Raw genomic sequence first — 26,714 nt, 5'->3', positions numbered from 1 at the left:
CCATTTTCTCCACTTCTTATCATGAAGTGTGGACAACATCCTAGATGTGAAAACTGCATTGTTAAAAGAAACCTGTAACCTGATTCATGCTGCCCAAACCACGGGCAGCATGAATCAATGCTGCCTGCACCGTTGCAGCCTGGTATATTTTTTGTTCATGCGTCATAGACAATAAAGTTAGATCTTCTCCAAGTGCAAATACAGGTGATTGACAGGTCTCTCCTGTAGCAAGACACCTAGTTTGATGCTGGGAAAAGTCGTCCGGGGACTGCGTCTGACTAGTTCAGTCTTGGCTATACATCCAAGATAGATCTTCTAACTATTTTCTCTGAAATGCTGGAGTGTTTCAGGAAAAAATATACCTGCTTGCCGTCGTGCAGACAGGCTCTGATTCATGCTGACTATGGTTTTGCAGTTTTGGCAGCATAAATCAAATGACAGGTTCCTTTTAAAACAGCGTTCATATACATTTCCATACGAATTAAATAGAATGTATAAAAACAGCCTGTTCAAGTGGAATAAAATATTCCTGTCTATGCAGCAAATTCAGTGTTCATCTACTCAGGCGGTCAATTATGCTAACAGCCGAGCAGTGCAGACCTCTTTGCTGCAGGCAACCTAATTGTATGCAAATAATAAGCAATAGTTAATGGCAAATATGACTTTTACAGTTATATTTTTGTTTATGCTTGTATGAAATGTAAATTGTGTAATCACAGTAAAAAAGCCATCAAATTTACTTTACGACTGAAAATAGATATATATTTTTTTTTACACCAAAAACATCTTTATATAATACACCGAAAACATCTAAGATTATAAAAAAAAAAAAAAAACAGGTTATTTTTAAAAGGCCATTTGGTGAAATATTACAGAGATATTCTTTCCCTTAGACATTGCTTCCAGAGAGCATACCTCTGTAATATGGCTTCTGACGTACATTGCTGCAATTTGTTTTGTTGCATGCTCTATGAATCCTTTATAATAAGACATTGGAAAGTGCGCTGGATGAATGTACACGGCTACTCGCAGAACAACCCGACACAGACAACCCTGGCACACGCTGCAAGCACCTTTTCTCCAGTGGTGCTCTAGGTGTGCCCAGCATTAGTGGAGAAAATAACTTTCAGAAGAAAACTTCATCTATTATAAATTCATGCTCAAAATTTATAACTCTATTCTCTATCTTACTAAACAAGCGACTTCACTGCCCTCATCACATCACTATCTGACAATCCAAGATGACTCTCTGAAATTTTCCACTCCCTGCTTAGGCCTAAAATACAAACCCCCATCATCAACCTCGGCGCTGACGATCTGGCCAATAATTTCCCCCAAAAAAAACATATCTATTACTATTTTTTCACCCAATCCCCTAAGGCTAGGTTCACATTGCGTTATGGCTGTACGTTAAACGGACTACGTTACACCGCGGCATAACGCGGTGTAACGTAGTCCATTAACGCCGCCATTGAAAGCAATGTTGGACGCAGCTCTAGTGCACGCCCACAATGGGCGTGCGTTAGGCGATGTGCCGTCATTGAGTGACGGACCCGAGACGCGGGCTGCAGTGTTTCCGGGTCCGTCACTGCTAGCGCAGATGGAGTTAGCAGATGCTCCATCTGCGCTAGCACTGTGCCAAAGTCGGCACTTGCGTTAGCGCAGTCCGTTAGCGTATGCGCTGAACGGACTGCACTAACACAATGTGAACCTAGCCTTAGAGCCTAGATCCTCTTCCCTCTTGCACATTAAATTCACTTCCCATCTTCGAGCCTGCCACAGAAGACGTTGTTACAAGGCTCCTCACATCTTCTTGCCCTACAACCTGCACCAGTGATCCTATTCCCTCACACCTCCTCCAGTCCCTCTCCCCGGCTGTCACTGCCCACCTAACTAAAATATTCAACCTACCTCTTTCTTCTGGAATCTTCCCCTCATTCAACATGCCGTCATTCCTTGACAAGAACTGTGGCGCTAACTACCGACCTGTCTCTAATTTTCCTTCCAGGTCTAAACTCCTGGAAACCTTGGTTCACTCTCCTCTGATCCACTATCTCTCAGGTAACTCTCTTCTTGACCCTGTATAATCCGGTTTCTCTTCTAAACAATTCTAGTGAAAATGACATTATTAAAGTCTCTGACAATTTTCTACCAGTTAAAGCTAAGGGCTTGTGCAGACGACCATATTTTCGGTCAGAGTGCGATCCGACAAAACATTGGATCGCACTCAGACCAATGTTATTCTATGGGGTCATGCACATGTCTGATTTTTTCCCTCAGACAGAGACTGTCCAAGGAAAAAAATCGCAGCATGCACATTTTGCATCTGATATTGGGATCGCACTCAGCCATGCAAGTCAATGAGCATGGTAACATCTGAGTGCAGTCCGACTTTCATGGAATGACAGAATGGAGAAGACTGAGAATTTTTTTTCCCATCATCTGAGAAAAGTTGGATCACACTATGATTACACTCTGATCAAGCTCTTGTATAACCAAATATGCAAATTGCCTCTTCAGAGAGAAAGAGGACTTGAACTCTATAGCGCCACCTGTTGGAAGTAGCGATCCTACAAGTCACAATCAACCCTTTAACGAGTCTTGCAATATGACATAGGATAAAAGTGTAATCAGAATCTCAATTTGCAGACAAGGTGTTTTGGGCTATTGGCCCTTGTCAGTGCAAAGTATGAGAACTGATTAGGCTAGGTGAGAGGATCTGGACTGGGATCTAAGGGATAACCAGACTGATTTTCTGATGAGAGAAAATACGGCTGTGTGACCCTAGCCTAATGGTCACTGCTCCCTGACGAAGGTGCTTCACCGAAACGCGCGTTGGGGCGGGCGCACATCCCCTGGACATCCCGACTACATCAGCCATCGGTAATTATTATGCTATGATTGTTGAACTATGGTAGGCATGGAATTTTCCTTAAGCTTTGGCCCCATAGCTGTTTTTCTCGGCAGCAATATGCCTTGGGCAGTGTTATAATGGTGGCCATATATTAATCTGGTATGGAGTGGGATTGGTCCAGGGTATGTGCTCCCCTGCGTTTTGTTGCATAGCATTGTCTTAGGATATGGTTTATATACTTCTTTCCTAATCACAAGTGTCTGTTTAATTTTATTAATAAAATTGACTTGTATTTTGGTATATAACCTTGACTTCAATATCGTTTTTTGTGGTGTGGTGTTTGTAACATTGACGATAAGTCATATTGTCCTCCGCTTATTGTTCGACATTAAGGATTACCCTGATAATGCGGATATGCTATATGAATTACTACTCCTCACATCAGCCTAGATTTTAATCAATGCTGGATTCTACCTGACCCTTAAATGTGTAGGCTTCTAGCCCAGGAGAGGCACGTTTGATAATTATTTGGTTTAGTGTCCCATCAGAGAAAGGTCACCTTTCCGTGGTTGATGGGCATATGTTATTTGACCAATTTACGCACTAAGTACCTTCATTTGTATAAATATATTTTATATGGCAGTAATGCAGTTCAAATTTTATCTATTCAGTGTTTGGATACTTGTTAGCCCTTACAGAGTGCTGCTGTATTATCTTGTTTGAACATTTCCACTTGCAAGACCAGGTCTAACCATATGGTGTGCTGTTTAACAGCAAAATCCATAGTACTTGGAGAAGCACACAGACTTCCAAATTGTAAAAAAAAAGCTTTTATCATGATGCAGACATCTTCATGGGCATTTTTACTTTTTTATTTATTTTTTTTAAACCTAAATACAAGTATTTTGGTTTAAAAAATTTTTTGAAATTGGGGTTCATTAAAAAATGTTCACCATTTTGCTTTTAAAGAGAAAGCATAACTTTATTTATTTTCTTTCGTAAATCAATAGTACTTGTGGAAATATCAGACATTGCAATATATCTTACTATGCAAATCCCCTTCTTCCTCCTCCTGGACTGATGAATTCAGAATGTTCAAAAATAATTGATGGGTAAACACAGACATATTTTCCAATTACTGAGATAGGAGATGACAGTTAGTGCTCATAAAGTTCTATGGAGAACTGTAACTGTCGCTTCAGGAGAATGTCTGTCTACCTCTAGCTCCTCCCTTCTTTTCCCACCTCCCTTCTCCATTGAATTTTAAAAGTACCAACTGCCATTTCCTATCTCAATAATGGGAAAATTTGGGTTCACAAAACAGATTTTACCCATGAATTGCGAGTAAAAAACCAATCTAAAAGTGAAAGAAGAAAAATTCTCTGATAAGATATATTATGCTTCTTATTTTCATGTGCACCATTTATTTACAGAATAAAAATTAAACTGACGTTTATTCTTAGAGGCCATCTGTCCTTCCTCATTGCTGGCTGAAAATGAGACTAGCTCAGATCTGCCAGGGGTTTGTAACACGTTTATCTATCTTTTACGGAAATCCTTTCAGTCTATGTATTACCACAGTCCACACCAAAGAGCTGAACTTCCATACAATCATAAATCAACATAGAGAAGCTTAGTAAAAGAGACATAACAGTTACATATTCTCCTCAAAATCAGCAGATTGATGGATTCTTACTTAAAGTCAACCTTTCACTTTTTAATTTAAACTGAGTACCTCCCTGCTTTACTGATTCTGGAATAGCTTTTCATTTTCTTCAGTGCCCCTCCACTCCAAAGTTATGAGCCTGTAATAAAGAGTAATAATTTTTCCCTTCAACTGGGAATATGCCACAGAACTGCATGAGGAGAAAAAGCAACCGCTCACAGAGAAGGTCCCAACTGTAACCTGGCAGTATTTCCCTCCTCTGAACCAACAGTATATTTCTCCTTTCAGCTCCCTGTAGACAGAGCTCCTTCCTGCAGTATATCTCTCCTCACAGCCCTCTGTATAGAGAGCCCCTTCCTACAGTTTAACGCTCACCTCAATCCCTTGAATATAGCCCACCTTTAAGTATATTATTCCTCTCAGCCCACTCCGTTGTATATCTTTCCTCTCAGCTCCCTAAATACAGAGCCCCATCTTGCAATATATCTCTCCTCTCAGCTCATGTATACAGTGCATTCTGCAGTATATCTCTCCTCTCAGCCACTTATATATAGAGCCCTGTCCTGCAGTATATCTCTCCTCTTAGCACCATGTATACAGAGTGCCATCGTGAAGTATATCTCTCCTATCAACCATTTGTATATAGAGGCCCGTCCTGCAGTAAATCTCTCCTCTTAGCACCCTGTATACAGAGTGCCACTGCGCAGCATATCTCTCCTCTCAATCCTCTGTACACAGAGCCCCATCCTGCAGTATAACGCTCATCTCAATCCCCTGCATACAATCAATGGTATAGTATATCTCTCTTCTCAGCCCCTGTACACAGAGCCCCATCCTGCAGTATATCTCTCCTCTCCGCCCCCTGTATACCAAGCCTGAATAGAAAGCCCCCATCCTCCCATAGCTCTCTCTCCTTTCAGCTCTCTGTATACAGCCTATCCTACAGTACACTACTTTGCTTAGTTACCAGAACACCGGCACATCATTGATTCCTGGTATCAGCTCTCAGCACGGTGATGACGGAGGCTCTGCCACTTTCCATGACAATATCCCGAGCAAGAAGCCAGCTGAGAGAGACCGCACTGCGTATGATCGACCATGGACTTTTGAACTACTAGAGGATGGTTCCAATATCACTGGTGGGTAAATAGAGCCTGGACAGTCATTCTTAGGGGGTTGATATGTGCAAAATGGAGCTGATTTAAGAGTGAGTTATATTAACACTAGAAATGAGCAAAGTGCTTCACTTGACTCCGGCCCAGGTCAATGGTACCTGTCGTTAGATGGGAGTCACGCAAATATCTTACCTTCCGGTGTCCCCAGCGTGGCTTCTGATTAGCCAGGGTGAGATGTGCCTCATGTTACACACATGAGATTGTATCAGCCCTAACAAACCAAATACAGTGTCGGGGACGCCGGAAGGTAAGAAATTTCGAGACTTCCGTCTAGCCGCCAGATACCACTGACCTAGACGCTGGACCAGAGTCTCGTGAATCGATCAGCTCATCTCTAATAAATACGTATCGCCCATTCAGTTAATGGGTGATAACTTATTTACACTGGAGAGCCCTCATTAAACATTAAAAAGAAATTGCACGAATTGGCTAATAATCAGCCATATTTAGCATATCATGTCATGTACAAACTGCATGCTTGAGGCCTCACTGTAGAGAAAGAATGGCGCTTTCACACGACAATACTACTATGTACCTGGGGAGTCCAAGCCACATGACCCATGATGGAGACCAGCTTGCATCATATTCATTTTCACTGATTGTGCTCATTTCTTCGTTTACTTGGGTTTGTTCTTCTAGGACCTCCACTTCAAGGGCCTTAAGAGTAATGACTGAGGAAGCGGCGCTGGCTTTGAGCATAGCCACTGCTTCACTATGGCTCAGGTTGGTCAGGTCAATGCCATTTATACTCAGCAGGACATCACCTGGGAAAAAAATGTGTCACATAATTCAGACTTTAATTCTCAGCTTCCATTGTAACAGCTAACTATTGCACTGCAGACAACATTTATTTAATACTATTGATTGATTGATCTGTTATATTGAATAGGATTTTGGAAGACCAGTTCAGTTATTCTGGGTTTGGCAAATGCTTCTTCAACTATATTGTCCGTAACACCTATAAAACCCAGAAGTGAAGAACTGAAAATCTCTTCAGCAACCTTTTTCAATGCAATAGACCAACGACATGACATACATGTCTTATTCATGGTATCACTTCTCATTTGATAATTGATTTGGGGGACCCTTTTCTTAGGGTCATGGGCGAGGTAGCAATTCATACACATACAGTAGGTGTGTAGTCATGTCATCTAGCACAAAGAACTTGGCAAATTGTTGCCAGGCATATGGAAGACATGACCTATCATCAGATAAACAACAGAGTGCCATTTAAATAAATAAAATATCAAAAGCGCTTACGGTATATTGCAAAATATATATAAGTGCAGCTATATAAAATGGCAATAATAAGCCTATTCACAAGAAAATAAAGCCAAAAATAAATACGGTAAATCAATATGTTTATTGAGAATATACACAAAATCATTAATAAAAAGGCACAGTGCCCTATCACTAAGGGCAAAACATAAACAGTAGGAGAGGAAAAAATTGTAAATAGTAATAAATATAGCAAAAATACAAAGAGGATAAATATCTAATATGTAGTAGCCAGTAGGCCAAATATATTATGCATTATTGCCATCACTATAGCGTTTTTAGTAATGATTTTTTTTATATTCCCAATAAAGATGTATATTGATTTATTTTTGGCTATATTTTCTAGTGAATAGACTTATTAGGCATATAAAAGAGCAGGAAAATTAGTAGGAATGCAGTAGTGTAGCATGCAGAAGAGTGTGGCAAATAGTCATTTAGAATATTGAAGAGCTGGGGATGTGTTATTCCGTCATAAACCAGAGCTGAGAACATAGTAGAGTGACACATAGCCTGACATGTATAGAGTGGCTTATCGTGCATAAGCGATGGGTATGTAATAGTGTGGCATGTAAAAGCTATGGTGAAGTAGCAGTGTAGCATGTAAAAGTGCTAGGGAAATAGCAGTGTGGCATGTAGAAGTGCTGGGAACGTAGTAATGTGGCATGTAGAAATGATGGTGAAGTATTATGGCATTTAGAAGAGCAGGGGAAGTGTTAACGTAATGTACGACAGCTTGGAAAATAGTAGTGTGACATGGAAAAGTGCTGGGGAAGAAGTAGTACGACACATAGAAGTACTAGTGTGGCATGTAGAAGAAACGGGGAAGTAGTAGTGCGGCATGTAGAAAAGACAAGGAAGTAGAAGGGTGGCATGCACAAGAGACGGGGAAGTAGAAGTGTGGCATGTAGAGGAGACGGGGAAGTAGAAGGGTGGCATGTACAAGAGACGGGGAAGTAGAAGTGTGGCATGTAGAGGAGATGGGAAAGTAGAAGGGTGGCATGTACAAGAGACGGGGAAGTAGAAGTGTGGCATGTAGAGGAGACGGGGAAGTAGAAGGGTGGCATGTACAAGAGACGGGGAAGTAGAAGTGTGGCATGTAGAGGAGATGGGAAAGTAGAAGGGTGGCATGTACAAGAGACGGGGAAGTAGAAGTGTGGCATGTAGAGGAGACGGGGAAGTAGAAGGGTGGCATGTAGAGGAGATGGGAAAGTAGAAGTGTGGCATGTAGAAGAGACAGGAAGTAGAAGGGTGGCATGTACAAGAGACAGGGAAGTAAAAGTGTGGCATGTAGAGGAGACGGGGAAGTAGAAGTGTGGCATGTAGAAGAGACAGGGAAGTAGAAGTGTGGCATGTACAAGATACAGGGAAGTAGGAAGTAGAAGTGTGGCATGTAGAGGAGACAGGGAAGTAGAAGTGTGGCATGTAGAGGAGATGGGGAAGTAGAAGTGCGGCATGTAGAAGAGACGGGGTAGTAGAAGAGTGGTATGTACAAGAGACGGGGAAGTAGAAGTGTGGCATGTAGAGGAGACGGGGAAGTAGAAGGGTGGCATGTAGAAGAGACGGGGAAGGAAAAGTGTGGCATCTAGAAGAGACGGGGAAGTAGAAGTGTGGCATGTAGAGGAGACGGGGAAGTAGAAGTGTGGCATGTAGGAGAGACGGGGAAGTAGAAGTGTGGCATGTAGAAGAGACGGGGAAGTAGAAGTGTGGCATGTAGAGGAGACGGGGAAGTAGAAGTGTGGCATGTAGAAGAGACGGGGAAGTAGAAGTGTGGCATGTAGAGGAGACGGGGAAGTAGAAGTGTGGCATCTAGAAGAGACGGGGAAGTAGAAGTGTGGCATGTAGAAGAGACGAGGAAGTAGAAGTGTGGCATGTAGAGGAGACGGGGAAGTAGAAGTGTGGCATGTAGAAGAGACGGGGAAGTAGAAGGGTGGCATGTACAAGAGACGGGGAAGTAGAAGTGTGGCATGTAGAAGAGACGAGGAAGTAGAAGTGTGGCATGTAGAGGAGACGGGGAAGTAGAAGTGTGGCATGTAGAGGAGACGGGGAAGTAGAAGGGTGGCATGTACAAGAGACGGGGAAGTAGAAGTGTGGCATGTAGATGAGATGGGAAAGTAGAAGGGTGGCAAGCACAAGAGACGGGGAAGTAGAAGTGTGGCATGTAGAGGAGACGGGGAAGTAGAAGGGTGGCATGTACAAGAGACGGGGAAGTAGAAGGGTGGCATGTAGAGGAGACGGGGAAGTAGAAGGGTGGCATGTAGAGGAGATGGGAAAGTAGAAGTGTGGCATGTAGAAGAGACAGGAAGTAGAAGGGTGGCATGTACAAGAGACAGGGAAGTAAAAGTGTGGCATGTAGAGGAGACGGGGAAGTAGAAGTGTGGCATGTAGAAGAGACAGGGAAGTAGAAGTGTGGCATGTACAAGATACAGGGAAGTAGGAAGTAGAAGTGTGGCATGTAGAGGAGACAGGGAAGTAGAAGTGTGGCATGTAGAGGAGATGGGGAAGTAGAAGAGTGGTATGTACAAGAGACGGGGAAGTAGAAGTGTGGCATGTAGAGGAGACGGGGAAGTAGAAGGGTGGCATGTAGAAGAGACGGGGAAGGAAAAGTGTGGCATCTAGAAGAGACGGGGAAGTAGAAGTGTGGCATGTAGAGGAGATGGGGAAGTAGAAGTGTGGCATGTAGAAGAGACGAGGAAGTAGAAGTGTGGCATGTAGAGGAGACGGGGAAGTAGAAGTGTGGCATGTAGAGGAGACGGGGAAGTAGAAGGGTGGCATGTACAAGAGACAGGGAAGTAGAAGTGTGGCATGTAGAGGAGATGGGAAAGTAGAAGGGTGGCATGTACAAGAGACGGGGAAGTAGAAGTGTGGCATGTAGAGGAGACGGGGAAGTAGAAGGGTGGCATGTACAAGAGACGGGGAAGTAAAGTGTGGCATGTAGAGGAGACGGGGAAGTAGAAGGGTGGCATGTAGAGGAGATGGGAAAGTAGAAGTGTGGCATGTAGAAGAGACAGGAAGTAGAAGGGTGGCATGTACAAGAGACAGGGAAGTAAAAGTGTGGCATGTAGAGGAGACGGGGAAGTAGAAGTGTGGCATGTAGAAGAGACAGGGAAGTAGAAGTGTGGCATGTACAAGATACAGGGAAGTAGGAAGTAGAAGTGTGGCATGTAGAGGAGACAGGGAAGTAGAAGTGTGGCATGTAGAAGAGACGGGGTAGTAGAAGAGTGGTATGTACAAGAGACGGGGAAGTAGAAGTGTGGCATGTAGAGGAGACGGGGAAGTAGAAGGGTGGCATGTAGAAGAGACGGGGAAGGAAAAGTGTGGCATCTAGAAGAGACGGGGAAGTAGAAGTGTGGCATGTAAAGGAGACGGGGAAGTAGAAGTGTGGCATGTAGAAGAGACGGGGAAGTAGAAGTGTGGCATGTAGAAGAGACGGGGAAGTAGAAGTGTGGCATGTAGAGGAGACGGGGAAGTAGAAGTGTGGCATCTACAAGAGACGGGGAAGTAGAAGTGTGGGATGTAGAAGAGACGGGAAAGTAGAAGAATGGCATGTACAAGAGACGGGGAAGTAGAAGTGTGGCATGTAGAAGAGACGAGGAAGTAGAAGTGTGGCATGTAGAGGAGACGGGGAAGTAGAAGTGTGGCATGTAGAAGAGACGGGGAAGTAGAAGTGTGGCATGTACAAAACCTGAGGAAGTAGTTATCTGACATGTAAGAGGAGTGTTCTGCCATGTATAGAAAATTGGAAGGTTAAGGTCTCACATAAAGGACAGCCGGGGGACTAGTAGTCTATTATATAAACAAACCGTGGTGGACAAATTTTGAATATAGAAGAGCTATGTATACTGTACAAGAAAAAATGAAAAAAGGTACCCAACAACAGCGCTTTTCTTCTTTATCAACAATAATCCATGTGAAAACAATATATTAGCAGGGAGAATAGCAGAAAGCATCAGAGGCGCTAGGTTCTTCGTTTCTAACTCACACTTCCTCTAGACTATTGCTGTCTAGCGCTAACATGCATAACATATACACAGTGCTACATTATAACCATGAAGATACAACATAAACAGATTAAAAAAATCACACAATATAAGACTTCAGTAGAACCTGATTTATAGGAAAACACTTAAATCATTTTTATCATTTAGACCCAGGTCTTCTTACCATAACAAGGGGAAGACCATAATAAGATTCTCATGCAGGTCCATGCTAAGTGGATAATTAAAACAGAACGCATGGGTAAATTATATCTAGATAATAAAAAAGATTTCAGTATTTTCCTATAGATCAGGTCTTACTGCAGTCTTGAATTATTAACTTTTTATAAGACTTTTAATCTGTTTATTTTGTGTATTTATGGTCACAATAGTAGCAACGTGTATATATTACATATGTTGGTGCTATGAAGTAACAAGCCAGAGGAAGCGTCAGTTAGAGGTGAAACAGTCATTGCCAGAGAAGCGTCCTGCTACTGTATTGTAGGCACATAGATTATTGTAAATAAAGAAGAAAACCGCCATTTGTGAGCGCTATCTTCTTTCTTTCTGTATGGTAATTTAGACTTTGCTGTGAATATTTGACTGTGCACCACCGTAATGGCTTCTGTTTCCTGAGTGCTGTATATATTGGACAGATTATATTCTATGCCAGGTGTAGCGTGGATCAAGCTGTTTGTCTTAAAAAAGGGAACAGGAGAGCCGAGTATGTAGAAGTTCTCAACAGAATACTGAGTAGGTAGATGTCAGACGAATAGAAGAGTTGAGAAGCAGACGTCAAGCATTTCGGGGTGGAGAAGTTAGAGAAGTTGGAGAATGAGAGGTGTATTCCGACTCTGCAGTGACTGGCATGCAACAACCTCTTTTTTACTGTTGCAGATGAAAATAGCAGAAGTTCCCACCTCATAAATCATGTAAGAAGATTGATTTTAAGAGTAGTGGATAAAAGTCCCATCAGTGATGTCTCACCAGCCTAGTCTGGATTCAGCCCTGTGTGCCTGGATCCTATATAAATCACCAATTATTCCTACCAGCATGAATTCTACATCTATCCTGTTCTATTTGTCTGCTAAAATGACAAATGTAGATCTAAACCTCGTTTAATTCTGCTGTCTCTCGCAAGACATCCATGAGGCTGCACGCTGGTTACAAAGATTGGTAGCTCTCCACTTTTACTCCCTCTTCCTCCCGCTACTGTCATGCCTAATGATTCCATGGGAGCTTTCTTCACGGTAATATGCTTTTCGTGGCATGTCACACACTGGGCAAGGTCCTAAGACAGACAAAAAGAATATCAGTCAAAGGAAGAGTCGCTCAAACAATACATCAATTAAAGTAAGCACTGTACAATAGTGACTGATAGAAGATGCTGCATGTGCAGCTTCCACAACAGTACAGATCGGTGTTCTACACTAGGACAGGTCTATGCCCACAGTGGCCAAAATGGCTAGTAGGAGAGGTCACAGAACATACTGAACCCATACTTCTTAGTCTGATGCCCCCCTCTACTCTCGGTGGTGATTATGTCTCACTGTATGGAGGGTTGTGAGGAGCTCTCCCCTCGTGAATACACCGGACTCATAATTTATTGACCCCATGTATTTTATGATCACTTCTGTAAGTCAAAGAGCACACTATCTTTTCTATGCCGATAGTAGAGGGTCCTCATACCATGGTGCCGTACGTAGACATGACAGATCTGCTTTACACATTGTATAACATATTCCAATGCTCTGAATTCATGAAAGGGTTCGAAACCCTTTTGCCCCAGCATTATCTGCTTTGATGCTCTCCAGTGAGACTAGATGCGATTACGTCCCATTCTGAAGTCAACTGACCAACGGAGGAAGATAGAGGCCATTCAATATCTGGTCACAATGTCATTACACTGAGGACGCAGCAGGCCCCATAATACAAGACGGAGGTAGCAGAGGTATTCACATGTCTCTCATTCAAGGGGGAGCGGGAATGTGCTTAGTATTATAGATGTACAAGGATAAGGCCGGTATCAGGTGCCAAGCACACTGGTATGTGCAGTGCGCCATGCTGGCGGACAGTCGATTATTGACACCCATACTATTAGATAGTATTATCTGATTGTAGTATTATCTAATATCATAGCCTGTAAGCCGGCATGGTGCACTACACGTATCTGTGTGACTAGCACCTATTACAAGCGTATCCATGTGCATGTTAATATTAATCAGTCACCCCCATTGATATATGCGAGCGAGTGGCTGGTCAGAATTCTGGAACCTGCGTTGCCTCCGCCTTTTATCATGGGGCTATATTGGTATTGTAACTAGGTGTCGGTAAGTAATGCCTCTTTTCTATGTTGTTGTACAACTGACAGCAGGGCCTGTAATCAGCTACAGCAGTCAGGAGACCGGATGGTAAGGCCACGTGCACATGTTCAGTATTTGGTGAGTATAGTAAGCCAAAACCAGGAGTGGGTGAAAAATACTGAAGTGGTGATGTGTTTCTATTATACTTTTCCTCTGATTATTCAACTCCTGGTTTTGACTTACAAATACTGAGGTAAAATACTGACCAAATACTGAACTTGTGATCATGGCCTAAGCAAGGAAGTGAATATGTAATATAAATATGTAATTCCTTGGGGTCCCAACACTGCATCCGCCACTAATCACAATGAACAAAGTACATGTCCAAATTCCAGCGGCGTTACGCATACTGGGCTGGCTCCATGTATTACCGAAATAATGAGGCACAAAGAGGGGACCCTAGTCCTAGTGAGCAATGGGACAGCTAGTGACCAGACATTTATCATTGCCCACACCATTATGTGGATAGGAAACGATTTTGGTGGAATAGTAAGAACTGTACTACAGGGCCAGAGTCGTAATACAGAGCCAGAGATGTTCTACAGAACCATACAACAGACCAATAAGTCTATTACAGAGCCATACTACAGAGCCAGAGCTCTACTACAGAGCCATACTACAGAGCCAGAGCCATACTACAGACCCAGAGCTCTACTACAGAGCCATACTTCAGAGCCAGAGCCATACTACAGACCCAGAGCTCTAGTACAGAGCCATACTACAAACTTAGAGCTCTACTACAGAGCCAGAATCCTGCTACAGACCCAGAGCCATACTACAGACCCAGAGCCATACTACAGACCCAGAGTCCAGCTACAGACCCAGAGTCCTGTTGGAGCGCCCCCACACCGCCGCAGGGCCGAGGGGTACCCGGAGTCGGGCCTCTGGGAGTCTCTGTTCAGTTCTGGGGTTGTCACGGTGGCTAGACCCGGTCCGTGGCCCTGTCTGTCAGTGGGGGACGTCCGGTGCAATAGGTGGTGGTGTAACGGTGCAATTGTGAGGTGCAGGTCGCGGTAAATAACGAGGACACCAGGTTGCAGTCTCTTTACCTCTTTACTGAAGATCTCTGAGTCCTCAGTCCAGAATACGGTTTACCAGGCTGCGCAAGTCCGGCCGGTCCAATGGCACCTCCAGAGTTCTCTTCACAGGTGGAAATCTGTGCCTTCCTGCTTGCGCTATGTGTTGTGGTCCTTCCCTGCTGTGCTTACGGAAAGTCCCCACAACTGTTGTGTCTGTTTCTTAAGTTCCCTCACAACTCGACTAGATGATGTTCTGCTAATCCTCCGTCCCTCCCTGAGGTTCGGGTAGGAACGGCACCCGTTTGACGGGTAGGCTCGGAGCTCTTCCAGGACCCTAGAGTCGCCCCTCTCCACAGGTTGCCCCCCAAGACTTCATAGGTGATATGTGTTAGACAGCCCGCCTGAGACTGACTGTCCTGCCGCTGTTTAGAGTATTGCTTGAAGCTGAATGTTATAATACTCTCTCGGCGTTCCGGCCACCGGTTGTGCGCCTCAGTAGAATGTTGCCTCGGTCTTACAGCACGACTCCTACTGGTATTCTCCTATTGCTATGATCTCGTTTCTCACTCAGCACAATCTATCTCGCTTCTGATCCCTCCTTGGGCACCGCCGCTATCCTGAGCAGGCACGGTCCCGTTACGTTCGTTCAAGTTGCCAAGCCTCTGTCAGGATCCCACCCCTGACAGAGACCCTACTGTATCTTCCCCCACAACACCCTCTGCCACAAGGTGTTGCCTGGTTCCAACCCAGTCAGCTTCTGACTAACTTCCTGCCTGACCCCCAGTTTACCCACTATGGTGGGGAGTGGCCTAATGAATAGAACCCTTAGCTCCCCCCGGAGGCCCGGCTGTGAAATGTATTGGTGTCTGTGATACCTGATCAGATGAACTCCTTCAGTGCCATCAGACGTACCATAGCTCCCCATAGTGGCGGAGCCACAGTACTGCAACGACCAGAACTCTGGGGCGCTGCACTCCCCCCTGGTTAAACACAGTACTCCGGGACTGGGAAGAAAACAACAATACAAGTTAGCAAAAAGACATACAGTTTTGTTGAGTGCAATAACAGTAAGTATACTTGAACAGGCTTCCCTTTATGGGAGGTAAGGACACTTGAACGTTACAAACATGGTTAAATATCATAGCAACATGCTATAAACAACTCTTCTTACCCAACCGGGTATTCTACTTAGTGCAAAATTGTTGAACAATAATTTAACTTTGCCTTTAAGGACATACACTCTGAATCCACTAAAGACCTTCCTATAATCACATTATAAGGTAAATTAACTTTTTCATCCTTCTTTAATCTGCAGGACCGCCTGTCCTATCGGCACCAGACCTACTGCCTCTCCTTTCTTACAGGACCGCTCCTTTCAGCCCGAGCCTTCTGTCTCTCAACTACTATACACAGTATAGAACATAACATTACTTTCAATTTAAGGGCACTGAGCCATCTCTATATGGCTCCTATGAGGACTCAGGGTTTACCTTCTATCCTCATTCTTCTATCAACCTCATTAAACATTTCTTACAATTAACTCGTTGGTTACATATAACTTTTTCACATCAGCATCATTACTTTCTCTTTTAAGACATCATTATCACTTTACTGTTCTAAAACAGTATCACTCATAAGTACACAGTTGAGCATCCTCTTTAAGAGAGGATCGAGTCTTTATGAGGTAGCGTATCTCCTCAGGCTACCAGTCCTTACTCAGCAAAGGCTCCGGTATGGTATCTTCGCAAAGAGTCTCTTTCCAAGTAAGACCAGTAGGAAGCGCCTTTAAGAAGGTGCAAACTATATACAGGAAGTTTGTATCATGCATTGTTCATGATTCAGCAGTTTTTATAACATTGTGGAACAAAAAAGCAAAAATGAAAGTGAAAGCAAAAATAAAAAGCAATAGGGATCCCGGGTAAACAAAGGGATCCCTTTAAGAGTTAACCCAGGACGGGTTTTAGCAGCAAAACAGCAAGGAAATAAACAATTAACTATTTACAGTTTCAGGTTTCCGAGGCTTAGTTGGACGGCTTCCAGGGCTGCACCTGGCACTTAACCCCTCTTGGCCCGGGAAGGGCGAAGTCCAGGGTTGCACCCAGTGCTGGACAAACGCCGTTAATCCGTCTCTCATGTACGGTTAGGTCATGCACAGCGATGGAGGTCTGCGCAGCTTGAGTATGGGCATTTGCTGCAGCAGAGGCAGCGGATGCTGCAAGATCAGTCACTGGAACGGAGTCAGCAGCTGTGGCACTAGCAGTCACTGGAGTGGTGTCGGTCGTCAGGGCAGGGTCGTCCTTCATACCTGCTTCAGATGCGGTCCCTCCGGTGCCGGTCTGCTCCGTCTGCGCTGGGGTCTGGAACGCTGGTTGCAGGGCCTTGTGCTGCGACGTTGTCATCTCTGCTTGCAGCACCTCGCTTTCCGGCAGGGCCTTGCTTTCTGGCTTCGGAGCGCTGGAACTTCTTTCTTGCTCCGGACCAGATGAGGCTGCCGACAGATGTCTGGTGAGGCTCCTGATGATGGTCTTCTTCCACCCGGCCTCAGTGCTCAGCTGCGTCCGCCGGGGTTGGTGGATCAGCTCGTCCGCTCCGGTCTGCAGGAGGTCAGCGTCAACTGTGGAGGTCTGGCTGCGGTGCCTCTCCGGGTAGCTGGGGGAGTCCTCGGCTCCGACCCCACGCTCCGGCTCCGGGCGGCTGGCCATGGCGTCCTCCATGTTGCTTGCTTCTTCTTCCTGGTCCTTTTCCCGCTCTCTCCTTCGTGGGCGGTTTCGTTTTCGTTGTCTCTGCCCACCATTAAGGATCAGGAGGCGGACCTCGGCTGCTGACGGACACGTCCTCAAGGGGCCGAGATATTTAGACTGGGCGGCCATTGTCTTTCGCGCTCTTCAGCTTGTTCACGCCTACTTCCACGCCCTTCTTCTTCTCCTGCGCTCTCCTCAGCGCTGTAATGGCGGCAGATTTTGGCGGCAAATGGCGCAGCACAGTTCTTGCAATAAAGTACAGTCCAAACACAACAAATCACAGTTCCAAGGCACATATGACCTGATTCTTCAGGCTTAAGTAGATCCTGTTCGTGACGCCAAGTTTGGAGCGCCCCCACACCGCCGCAGGGCCGAGGGGTACCCGGAGCCGGGCCTCTGGGAGTCTCTGTTCAGTTCTGGGGTTGTCACGGTGGCTAGACCCGGTCCGTGGCCCTGTCTGTCAGTGGGGGACGTCCGGTGCAATAGGTGGTGGTGTAACGGTGCAATTGTGAGGTGCAGGTCGCGGTAAATAACGAGGACACCAGGTTGCAGTCTCTTTACCTCTTTACTGAAGATCTCTGAGTCCTCAGTCCAGAATACGGTTTACCAGGCTGCGCAAGTCCGGCCGGTCCAATGGCACCTCCAGAGTTCTCTTCACAGGTGGAAATCTGTGCCTTCCTGCTTGCGCTATGTGTTGTGGTCCTTCCCTGCTGTGCTTACGGAAAGTCCCCACAACTGTTGTGTCTGTTTCTTAAGTTCCCTCACAACTCGACTAGATGATGTTCTGCTAATCCTCCGTCCCTCCCTGAGGTTCGGGTAGGAACGGCACCCGTTTGACGGGTAGGCTCGGAGCTCTTCCAGGACCCTAGAGACGCCCCTCTCCACAAGTTGCCCCCCAAGACTTCATAGGTGATTTGAGTTAGACAGCCCGCCTGAGACTGACTGTCCTGCCGCTGTTTAGAGTATTGCTTGAAGCTGAATGTTATAATACTCTCTCGGCGTTCCGGCCACCGGTTGTGCGCCTCAGTAGAATGTTGCCTCGGTCTTACAGCACGACTCCTACTGGTATTCTCCTATTGCTATGATCTCGTTTCTCACTCAGCACAATCTATCTCGCTTCTGATCCCTCCTTGGGCACCGCCGCTATCCTGAGCAGGCACGGTCCCGTTACGTTCGTTCAAGTTGCCAAGCCTCTGTCAGGATCCCACCCCTGACAGAGACCCTACTGTATCTTCCCCCACAACACCCTCTGCCACAAGGTGTTGCCTGGTTCCAACCCAGTCAGCTTCTGACTAACTTCCTGCCTGACCCCCAGTTTACCCACTATGGTGGGGAGTGGCCTAGTGAATAGAACCCTTAGCTCCCCCCGGAGGCCCGGCTGTGAAATGTATTGGTGTCTGTGATACCTGATCAGATGAACTCCTTCAGTGCCATCAGACGTACCATAGCTCCCCATAGTGGCGGAGCCACAGTACTGCAACGACCAGAACTCTGGGGCGCTGCACTGTTACAGACCCAGAGCCATACTACAGACCCAGAGCCATACTACAGACCCAGAGCCATACTACAGACCAGAGCCGCACTACAGACCTAGAGCCGTACTACAGACCCAGAGCCATACAACAGACCCAGAGTCATACTACAGACGCAGAGCTGCACTACAGACCCAGAGCCGCACTACAGGCCCAGAGTCCGGCTACAGACCAAGAGTCTGGCTACAGACCCAGAGCCGTACTACAGACCTAGAGCCATACTACAGACCAGAGCTGTACTACAGACCCAGAGCCGCACTACAGACCCAGAGCCGTACTACAGACCCAGAGCCGCACTACAGACCCAGAGCCGCACTACAGACCCAGAGCCGCACTACAGACACATAGCCGTACTACAGACCCAGAGCCGTACTACAGACCTAGAGCCGCACTACAGACCCAGAGCCGTACTACAGACCTAGAGCCGCACTACAGACCCAGAGCCGTACTACAGACCCAGAGCCGTACTACAGACACATAGCCGTACTACAGACCCAGAGCCGTACTACAGACCTAGAGCCGCACTACAGACCCAGAGCCGTACTACAGACACATAGCCGTACTACAGACCCAGAGCCGCACTACAGACCCAGAGCTGTACTACAGACACATAGCCGTACTACAGACCCAGAGCCGTACTACAGACCTAGAGCCGTACTACAGACACATAGCCGTACTACAGACCCAGAGCCGTACTACAGACCCAGAGCCGTACTACAGACCTAGAGCCGCACTACAGACCCAGAGCAGTACTACAGACCTAGAGCCGCACTACAGACCCAGAGCAGTACTACAGACCTAGAGCCGTACTACAGACCTAGAGCCGCACTACAGACCCAGAGCTGTACTACAGACCCAGAGCCGCACTACAGACCCAGAGCAGTACTACAGACCTAGAGCCGTACTACAGACCCAGAGCCGTACTACAGACCCAGAGCCATACTACAGACCCAGAGCCGTACTACAGACCCAGAGCCGTACTACAGACCCAGAGCCGTACTACAGACCCAGAGCCATACTACAGACCCAGAGCCGTACTACAGACCCAGAGCCGTACTACAGACCCAGAGCCGTACTACAGACCTAGAGCCGTACTACAGACCCAGAGCCGTACTACAGACCCAGAGCCGTACTACAGACCCAGAGCCGTACTACAGACCCAGAGCCACACTACAGACACATAGCCGTAATATAGACCAAGAGTCTGGCTACAGACCCAGAGCCGTACTACAGACCTAGAGCCATACTACAGACCAGAGCTGTACTACAGACCCAGAGCCGCACTACAGACCCAGAGCCGTACTACAGACCCAGAGCCGCACTACAGACCCAGAGCCGCACTACAGACCCAGAGCCGCACTACAGACACATAGCCGTACTACAGACCCAGAGCCGTACTACAGACCTAGAGCCGCACTACAGACCCAGAGCCGTACTACAGACCTAGAGCCGCACTACAGACCCAGAGCCGTACTACAGACCCAGAGCCGTACTACAGACACATAGCCGTACTACAGACCCAGAGCCGTACTACAGACCTAGAGCCGCACTACAGACCCAGAGCCGTACTACAGACACATAGCCGTACTACAGACCCAGAGCCGCACTACAGACCCAGAGCTGTACTACAGACACATAGCCGTACTACAGACCCAGAGCCGTACTACAGACCTAGAGCCGTACTACAGACACATAGCCGTACTACAGACCCAGAGCCGTACTACAGACCCAGAGCCGTACTACAGACCTAGAGCCGCACTACAGACCCAGAGCCGTACTACAGACACATAGCCGTACTACAGACCCAGAGCCGTACTACAGACCTAGAGCCGTACTACAGACACATAGCCGTACTACAGACCCAGAGCCGTACTACAGGCCCAGAGCCGTACTACAGACCTAGAGCCGTACTACAGACCCAGAGCTGTACTACAGACCCAGAGCCGCACTACAGACCTAGAGCCGTACTACAGACCTAGAGCCGCACTACAGACCCAGAGCCGTACTACAGACCCAGAGGTGTACTACAGACCCAGAGCCGTACTACAGACCCAGAGCTGTACTACAGACCCAGAGCCGCACTACAGACCCAGAGCAGTACTACAGACCTAGAGCCGTACTACAGACCCAGAGCCGTACTACAGACCCAGAGCCATACTACAGACCCAGAGCCGTACTACAGACCCAGAGCCGTACTACAGACCCAGAGCCATACTACAGACCCAGAGCCGTACTACAGACCCAGAGCCGTACTACAGACCCAGAGCCGTACTACAGACCTAGAGCCGTACTACAGACCCAGAGCCGTACTACAGACCCAGAGCCGTACTACAGACCCAGAGCCGTACTACAGACCCAGAGCCACACTACAGACACATAGCCGTAATATAGACCCGTACTAACGAGCCAGAGACGTACTATAAAGCAAGAGTCATACTAAAATGCCATCAGCTCCATATGAAATCCCATATGCCTCTGTATGGAATAGGAGGCACAGAGGAACAGTAAGGGACCACATACATCTATGGGTTCCAGCTATACAACTCGAAGTTTCACCCAAGAAGTTAATTAAACTCTGAGATCTGACAAACAAACAGTAATTGGATAAACTGTGTTGATAACTTCAGAAACTCCTCACCCTGTGTGCACTGGGCCTGTGATGATACACTTGCTGCAGATGGTGATGAGACTGGCTAATGCCGACTTCTCGGGTGATGTTAGCTGCTGGATGCTTTACAGGCCGAGATACCGTTAAATGGACTCGTTCTCCGCTACCCTGTAGTAGAGCACAGGAATGTCAGACGAACCTACACAAATCAATATAAATATCTCAATGTGGTTTATGTAAGAAATATTCTTGCTTTGATTCTTAAGAGCCTGAGGGCAGAATAAAATTCTGCAATTTATTGTTCTACAGAAGAAAGAAATTGTAGAATACTTAGCACAGTATATAGAGAGGCTTTACTTTCAAGGTGATGGATTATCAGACATTCTGGATTATTAGACGGTAAGAAAATCTATTTCTATTATAGTTACAACAGCCCAAAATAAAATGGAAATATAAAATCTGCTTTTGAGGGCGCACTTGTGGCTGGTGTTAAAGGGGTTCTCCTATGCAAATAAAGTTATCACCTACCCACAGTATAGATGATCACTTATTGATCGGTGGGGGTCCGTCCACTGTGACCCGCACCAATTGCCAGAAAGAGGCACTTTAATCCCTGTTAGAATGCATCGGCAGTGTCAATGTCGGACCGACACTCCATTCATTCCCTATGGGGTGGCTGAGCACTCTTGGCTTTTTCTGGCAGCTCCATAGAGAAGGAATGGAGTGGAGTTCGGGCATCTGAACTGCAGCTCCATTTTGTAATGGGGATGAAAGTGCCCCGTCAGATATAAAAATACTCCGTTCTACTGATCGGTGTGGATCCCAGGGGTCAGACCACCACAGATATCCGTTATAACCGATCCAGCAGAAATCCACTGGCAAAAAAGTTGAGCAGATACAACTTTAGTCCATTTTTGCATAATTGATCTCTGCTGGATTTGTTTTGTTTTTTTTTAACATTGATGTCTATGGACAACAGATCTGTTAATTAGCCATCCATTTTTCTTTCATTTGGAACGGATCGTTTTTTTACTTACTGGATCCAGTAAGACTAAAATGTTGTGTCTGCTCACCTTTTTTGCCACCAGATTGCTGCTGGATCCCTTCTAACTAATCACTACTGAACATGTGAGCATAACCAAGTATTAATGTAAGTAATTTCCATATATGATGGGCAGCACTATGAAAATACAAGGATATAGTGGGGAGATCCGTACACAAGATACGCTGTACGGACCTAAGCAGTGTGGGCAGATCACTCCAGCAACTATTTTCTGCATGATGGCATCAAAATAGGGTAATTAACTCAAGTACAAAATGTCTCTAAATGACATTCCCAGCTTAAAAAGAAAAAGTTTAGTTAGGTACTCTGTAATATTAATTTATATGAGCTAATAATGAACGATCACATAGAATGCTTGTTCCCCATCGTCAGCCAATAAAAGTATGCCACCGATCTGCCAACAAACCTGCAAAAGGCTTCTTCCATGGCTGATTCAGTCATTTTCCCTACTTTTTATTCAGGCTCCCCATTGAATCCAATTGAAAAAAAACACACAGTTCGACAGCGTGGGCAGGACATCCACTTTGCTTGGACAGATGATCGCAGCAGACTTTCTTCACAAAAAAAATGTGGTTCTTTTGCGACATGGGCACATATTCTAAGTTTCGAAATGTGGTTGTCATACAAGTAGGACGAAAATTACAGGTAATAACCATAGAGGTGCCTCCTAGGAATCACAATAGGTAGAAGAAGTCTATAACATAGTCAAGTGGAAATCACTTCCATCCAGTCACGATGTTTCAAGTGATTGCACTAAATATCCACAGGAATATGTTATACTGTAGTTGACGAATGATAAGTCATCCAAAATGACAATATGCAGAATGATCTACACGCACTTTGAGACATGATTATTGAAAAGTTCCCGTAAGAAACACCACCATTTTTTATCAACTCTAAGAAGAAAAATAAAGCTTTTTGACTTTAAACCATTGCTCTGATTACGCTGTGTTACAAAGGTTTGGTCCCTCGAACAATTTTGAGTGTTCCTGATAGATTTTTTCATGCTGATTTCAGAAATGACTTCAGATATTTCCTACCACGTAAGTTTTTTGAGAAATGACACGAAACATTATAACATTCTGTTATAATTCTAAAAACACGGATTACACTGCGCAACAAAAGCAATTGTTCACAAGTGTTTTGCAGACGACTTTCGTTTATAATCCGTTTTTTCAGAATTACAACAGAATTCATTTCTGAAATCAGCATGAAAAAATCTATCAGAAACACTCAAAATTCTCCGAGGGACAAAACCTTTGTAACAAAGTGAAACAAAAGTCGTCTGCAAAACACTTTTGAACAAATGCTTTTGCTACTGACATCGATGTAGTGTCTCGGATGTCATAATGTAGACTATAAACTGTTGTTTCTTAACCCCTTATTGCCAGCTGACCGGCGGTGAGCTGACCTCAAAGCCGCGACATGGCAGCTGTTTTTAACAGCTGACATGTGCCAGCAATAGGCGCAAGCACAATCGCGATCCGCCCGCACCTATTAAGTAGTTAAATGCCGCTGTCAAACTCTGATAGTGGGCATTTAAATGCACTTCTGGATGCCGGTCCGGAAATACGCTCAGTGAGGACCCCCGTCACGTGATCGGGGGGTCATCACTGCGTTGCCATCACAACCAGAGGTCTCCTCGAGACCTTTATGGTTGTTGATGGCAGATTGCTATGAGTGCCACCCTGTGGTCGGCGCACATAGCAAGCCTGTAATTCTGCTGCATAGAGGTGATCTGAGCAAGGTTTATAGCAAGGTATTGGAAGAAATATTAAATAAAATATAACTTTTAGTAATTCCTTAAAAGACCCTATAGGTCAAGAACAAGAAACAAACAACAAATAACAAATAGACCATGTACCAATAACAAATAGACCATGTATGTGGAACTCAAAAATAGGTACTAATTAGTTGAATACATTTAGTATATATTCCTATTATTTGTTTGAGCCATCATCAAAACACATAGGACATGTAGGCAAGACAGTTATGTACCATGTGCCACAATAAAAGCAAAAAGTGCCCTTCTAAATTCCTATGTGTGTAATAATAACAAGGAACGATCTCACCCAGTATATATGCCACAGTCTGGGCGTGAGATCAGATAAACCAGTCCTGGTGGTCCGGGGATGGGGGGAGGAAAATCAAAGTCCTCAAACATATGGTAGATGACGGTGATACAGTCATATCATACCTGGGCATACAAGTGGAGGGCTTTTATGTGTTTGAGGCATTTTGATGGTAGCTCAAACAAATAATATATACTAAATTTATTCAACTAATTAGAATTACGCTTTTTTGGTCGCCGCAACATTGCATTAAAATGCAATAACAGGCAATCAGAAGAACGTATCTGCATAAACATGGCATCATTAAAAACGACAGGTCACCCCGCAAAAAATAAGCCCTAACAAGGCCATATTGACGGAAAAATAAAAAAGTTATGGCTCTGGAAAGAAGGGGAGCGACAAACGAAAACAAATAAAATAAAAAAAAACTCCGGTCATGAAGGGGTTAAAAAACCTTCCGTGATACAGACTTTTGGAGCACATATTCGTGTCCAGCATATCAAAATCTATAATCTACAATAAAATTTTCTCAGGAGACAAGAACTTCCCTGAAATTTGTTGTGCAGTGTTACACGATCTATGGTGTGCTAGCATCCAGGTCTGGGTATTTCCTTTCTGTAGAACATGGAAGACATGAGAAGGTCGAAAGTACGGTAACTGAATGGAAGTTCAAGCGCTTCTCACAAAATTAGAATATAATCAAAAAGTTAATATATTTCAGTTCTTCAATACAAAAAGTGAAACTCATATCTTATATAGAGTCATTACAAACAGAATGATCTATTTCAAGTGTTTATTTCCGTTAATGTTGATGATTATGGCCTACAGCCAATGAAAACCCAAAAGTCATTATCTCAGTAAATTAGAATAATTAAGTAAGCCACATAAGGCCATTGCTAAAGAAGATGGCTGTTCACAGAGTGCTGTATCCAAGCATATTAATGGAAAGTTGAGTGGAAGGAAAAAGTGTGGTAGAAAAAGGCGCACAAGCAACCGGGATAACCGCAGCCTTGAAAGGATTGTTAAGAAAAGGCCATTCAAACATTTGGTGGAGATTCACAAGGAGTGGACTGCTGCTGGAGTCATTGCTTCAAGAGCCACCACACACAGACGTATCCAGGACATGGGCTACAAGTGTCGCATTCCTTGTGTCAAGCCACTCATGACCAACAGACAAAGCCAGAAGCATCTTACCTGCCAAGGAGAAAAAGAACTGGACTGTTGCTCAGTGGTCCAAGGTGTTTTAAGATGAAAGTACATTTTGCATTTCATTTGGAAATCAAGGTCCCAGAGTCTGGAGGAAGAGTGGAGAGGCCACAATCCAAGCTGCTGGAGGTCTAGTGTGCAGTTTCCACAATCAGTGATGGTTTGAGGAGCCATGTCATCTGCTGGTGTAGGTCCACTGTGTTTTATCAAGAGCAAAGTCAGCACAGCCGTCTACCAGGAATTGTTTGAGCATTTCTTGCTTCCCTCTGCCGACAAGATTTTTGGAGATGGACTTAGCACCTCTCTACACAAAAAGTACCAATACCTGGTTTAAAAACAACAGTATCACTGTGCTTGATTGGCCAGCAAACTCGCCTGACCTTAACTCTATAGCGAATCTATGGGGTATTGTCAAGAGGAAGATGAGAGACATCAGACCCAACAATGCAGACGCGTTGAAGGCTGCTATCAAACCAACCTGGGCTTCCATAACACCTCAGCAGTGCCACAGGCTGATCACCTCCATGCCACGCCGCATTGATGCAGTATTTGATGCAAAAGGAGCCCCGACCAAGTATCGAGTGCATTTACTGAACATATATTTCAGTAGACCAACATTTCGGATGTTAAAATCATTTTTTCAAACTGGTGTTATAAAGTATTCTAATTTGCTGAGATAATGACTTTGGGGTTTTCATTGGCTGTAGGCCATAATCATCAACATTAACAGAAATAAACGCTTGAAATAGATTCACTGTGTTTGTAATGACTCTATATAATATATGAGTTTCACCTTTTGTATTGAAGAACTGAAATAAATTAACTTTTTGATAATATTCTAATCTAGTGAGAAGCACTTGTAGATATAGGAAGTCTTGCGTAAAACCTGCTGAAGTTTTGCAAGAGGAGTCTTCTACACCCATGCAAAAAAAGTTACCGATCACATTACGACTAGACATGTCTAGCCTCGCTCAATTCACTTGTATTGAGTGAGAACTTGCACGTCTAGTCAGAATGTGACCACATGTATGAAAATGGCACCTGTCCGATCCCAGTGCTGATGTCAGAGCATCCTGACAGTGTGCAATATGCGCACTGCGAGGACCCACAACTCTGCAGTCACGTAGAATGACTGGAGACTTGATCCCCAAGCCCGGAGACCA

General features: G+C 45.1%; 1 protein-coding gene across 2 annotated transcripts in view; it reads right to left on the bottom strand.

The window, feature by feature from the left end:
• The window catches only part of LNX2 (ligand of numb-protein X 2), a 187,704-nt gene that overhangs the window by 22,497 nt on the left and 138,493 nt on the right, over window positions 1-26,714 (bottom strand). For both annotated transcript variants that reach the window (XM_077298294.1, XM_077298295.1), the window contains exons 6-8: window positions 21,241-21,378; window positions 12,061-12,238; window positions 6,231-6,459 (exon numbers count right to left, since the gene is read on the bottom strand). In XM_077298294.1, the coding sequence (XP_077154409.1) occupies window positions 6,231-6,459; window positions 12,061-12,238; window positions 21,241-21,378 (545 nt within the window). The remainder of the gene's footprint in view (window positions 1-6,230; window positions 6,460-12,060; window positions 12,239-21,240; window positions 21,379-26,714) is intronic.

The sequence above is a fragment of the Ranitomeya variabilis genome, chromosome 3, assembly GCF_051348905.1.
Source record: "Ranitomeya variabilis isolate aRanVar5 chromosome 3, aRanVar5.hap1, whole genome shotgun sequence".
In the NCBI taxonomy this organism is placed as follows: Eukaryota; Metazoa; Chordata; class Amphibia; order Anura; family Dendrobatidae; genus Ranitomeya; species Ranitomeya variabilis.
The sequence above is the reverse complement of the archived record's forward strand: the minus strand, read 5'-3'. Positions and strand labels throughout refer to the sequence as shown.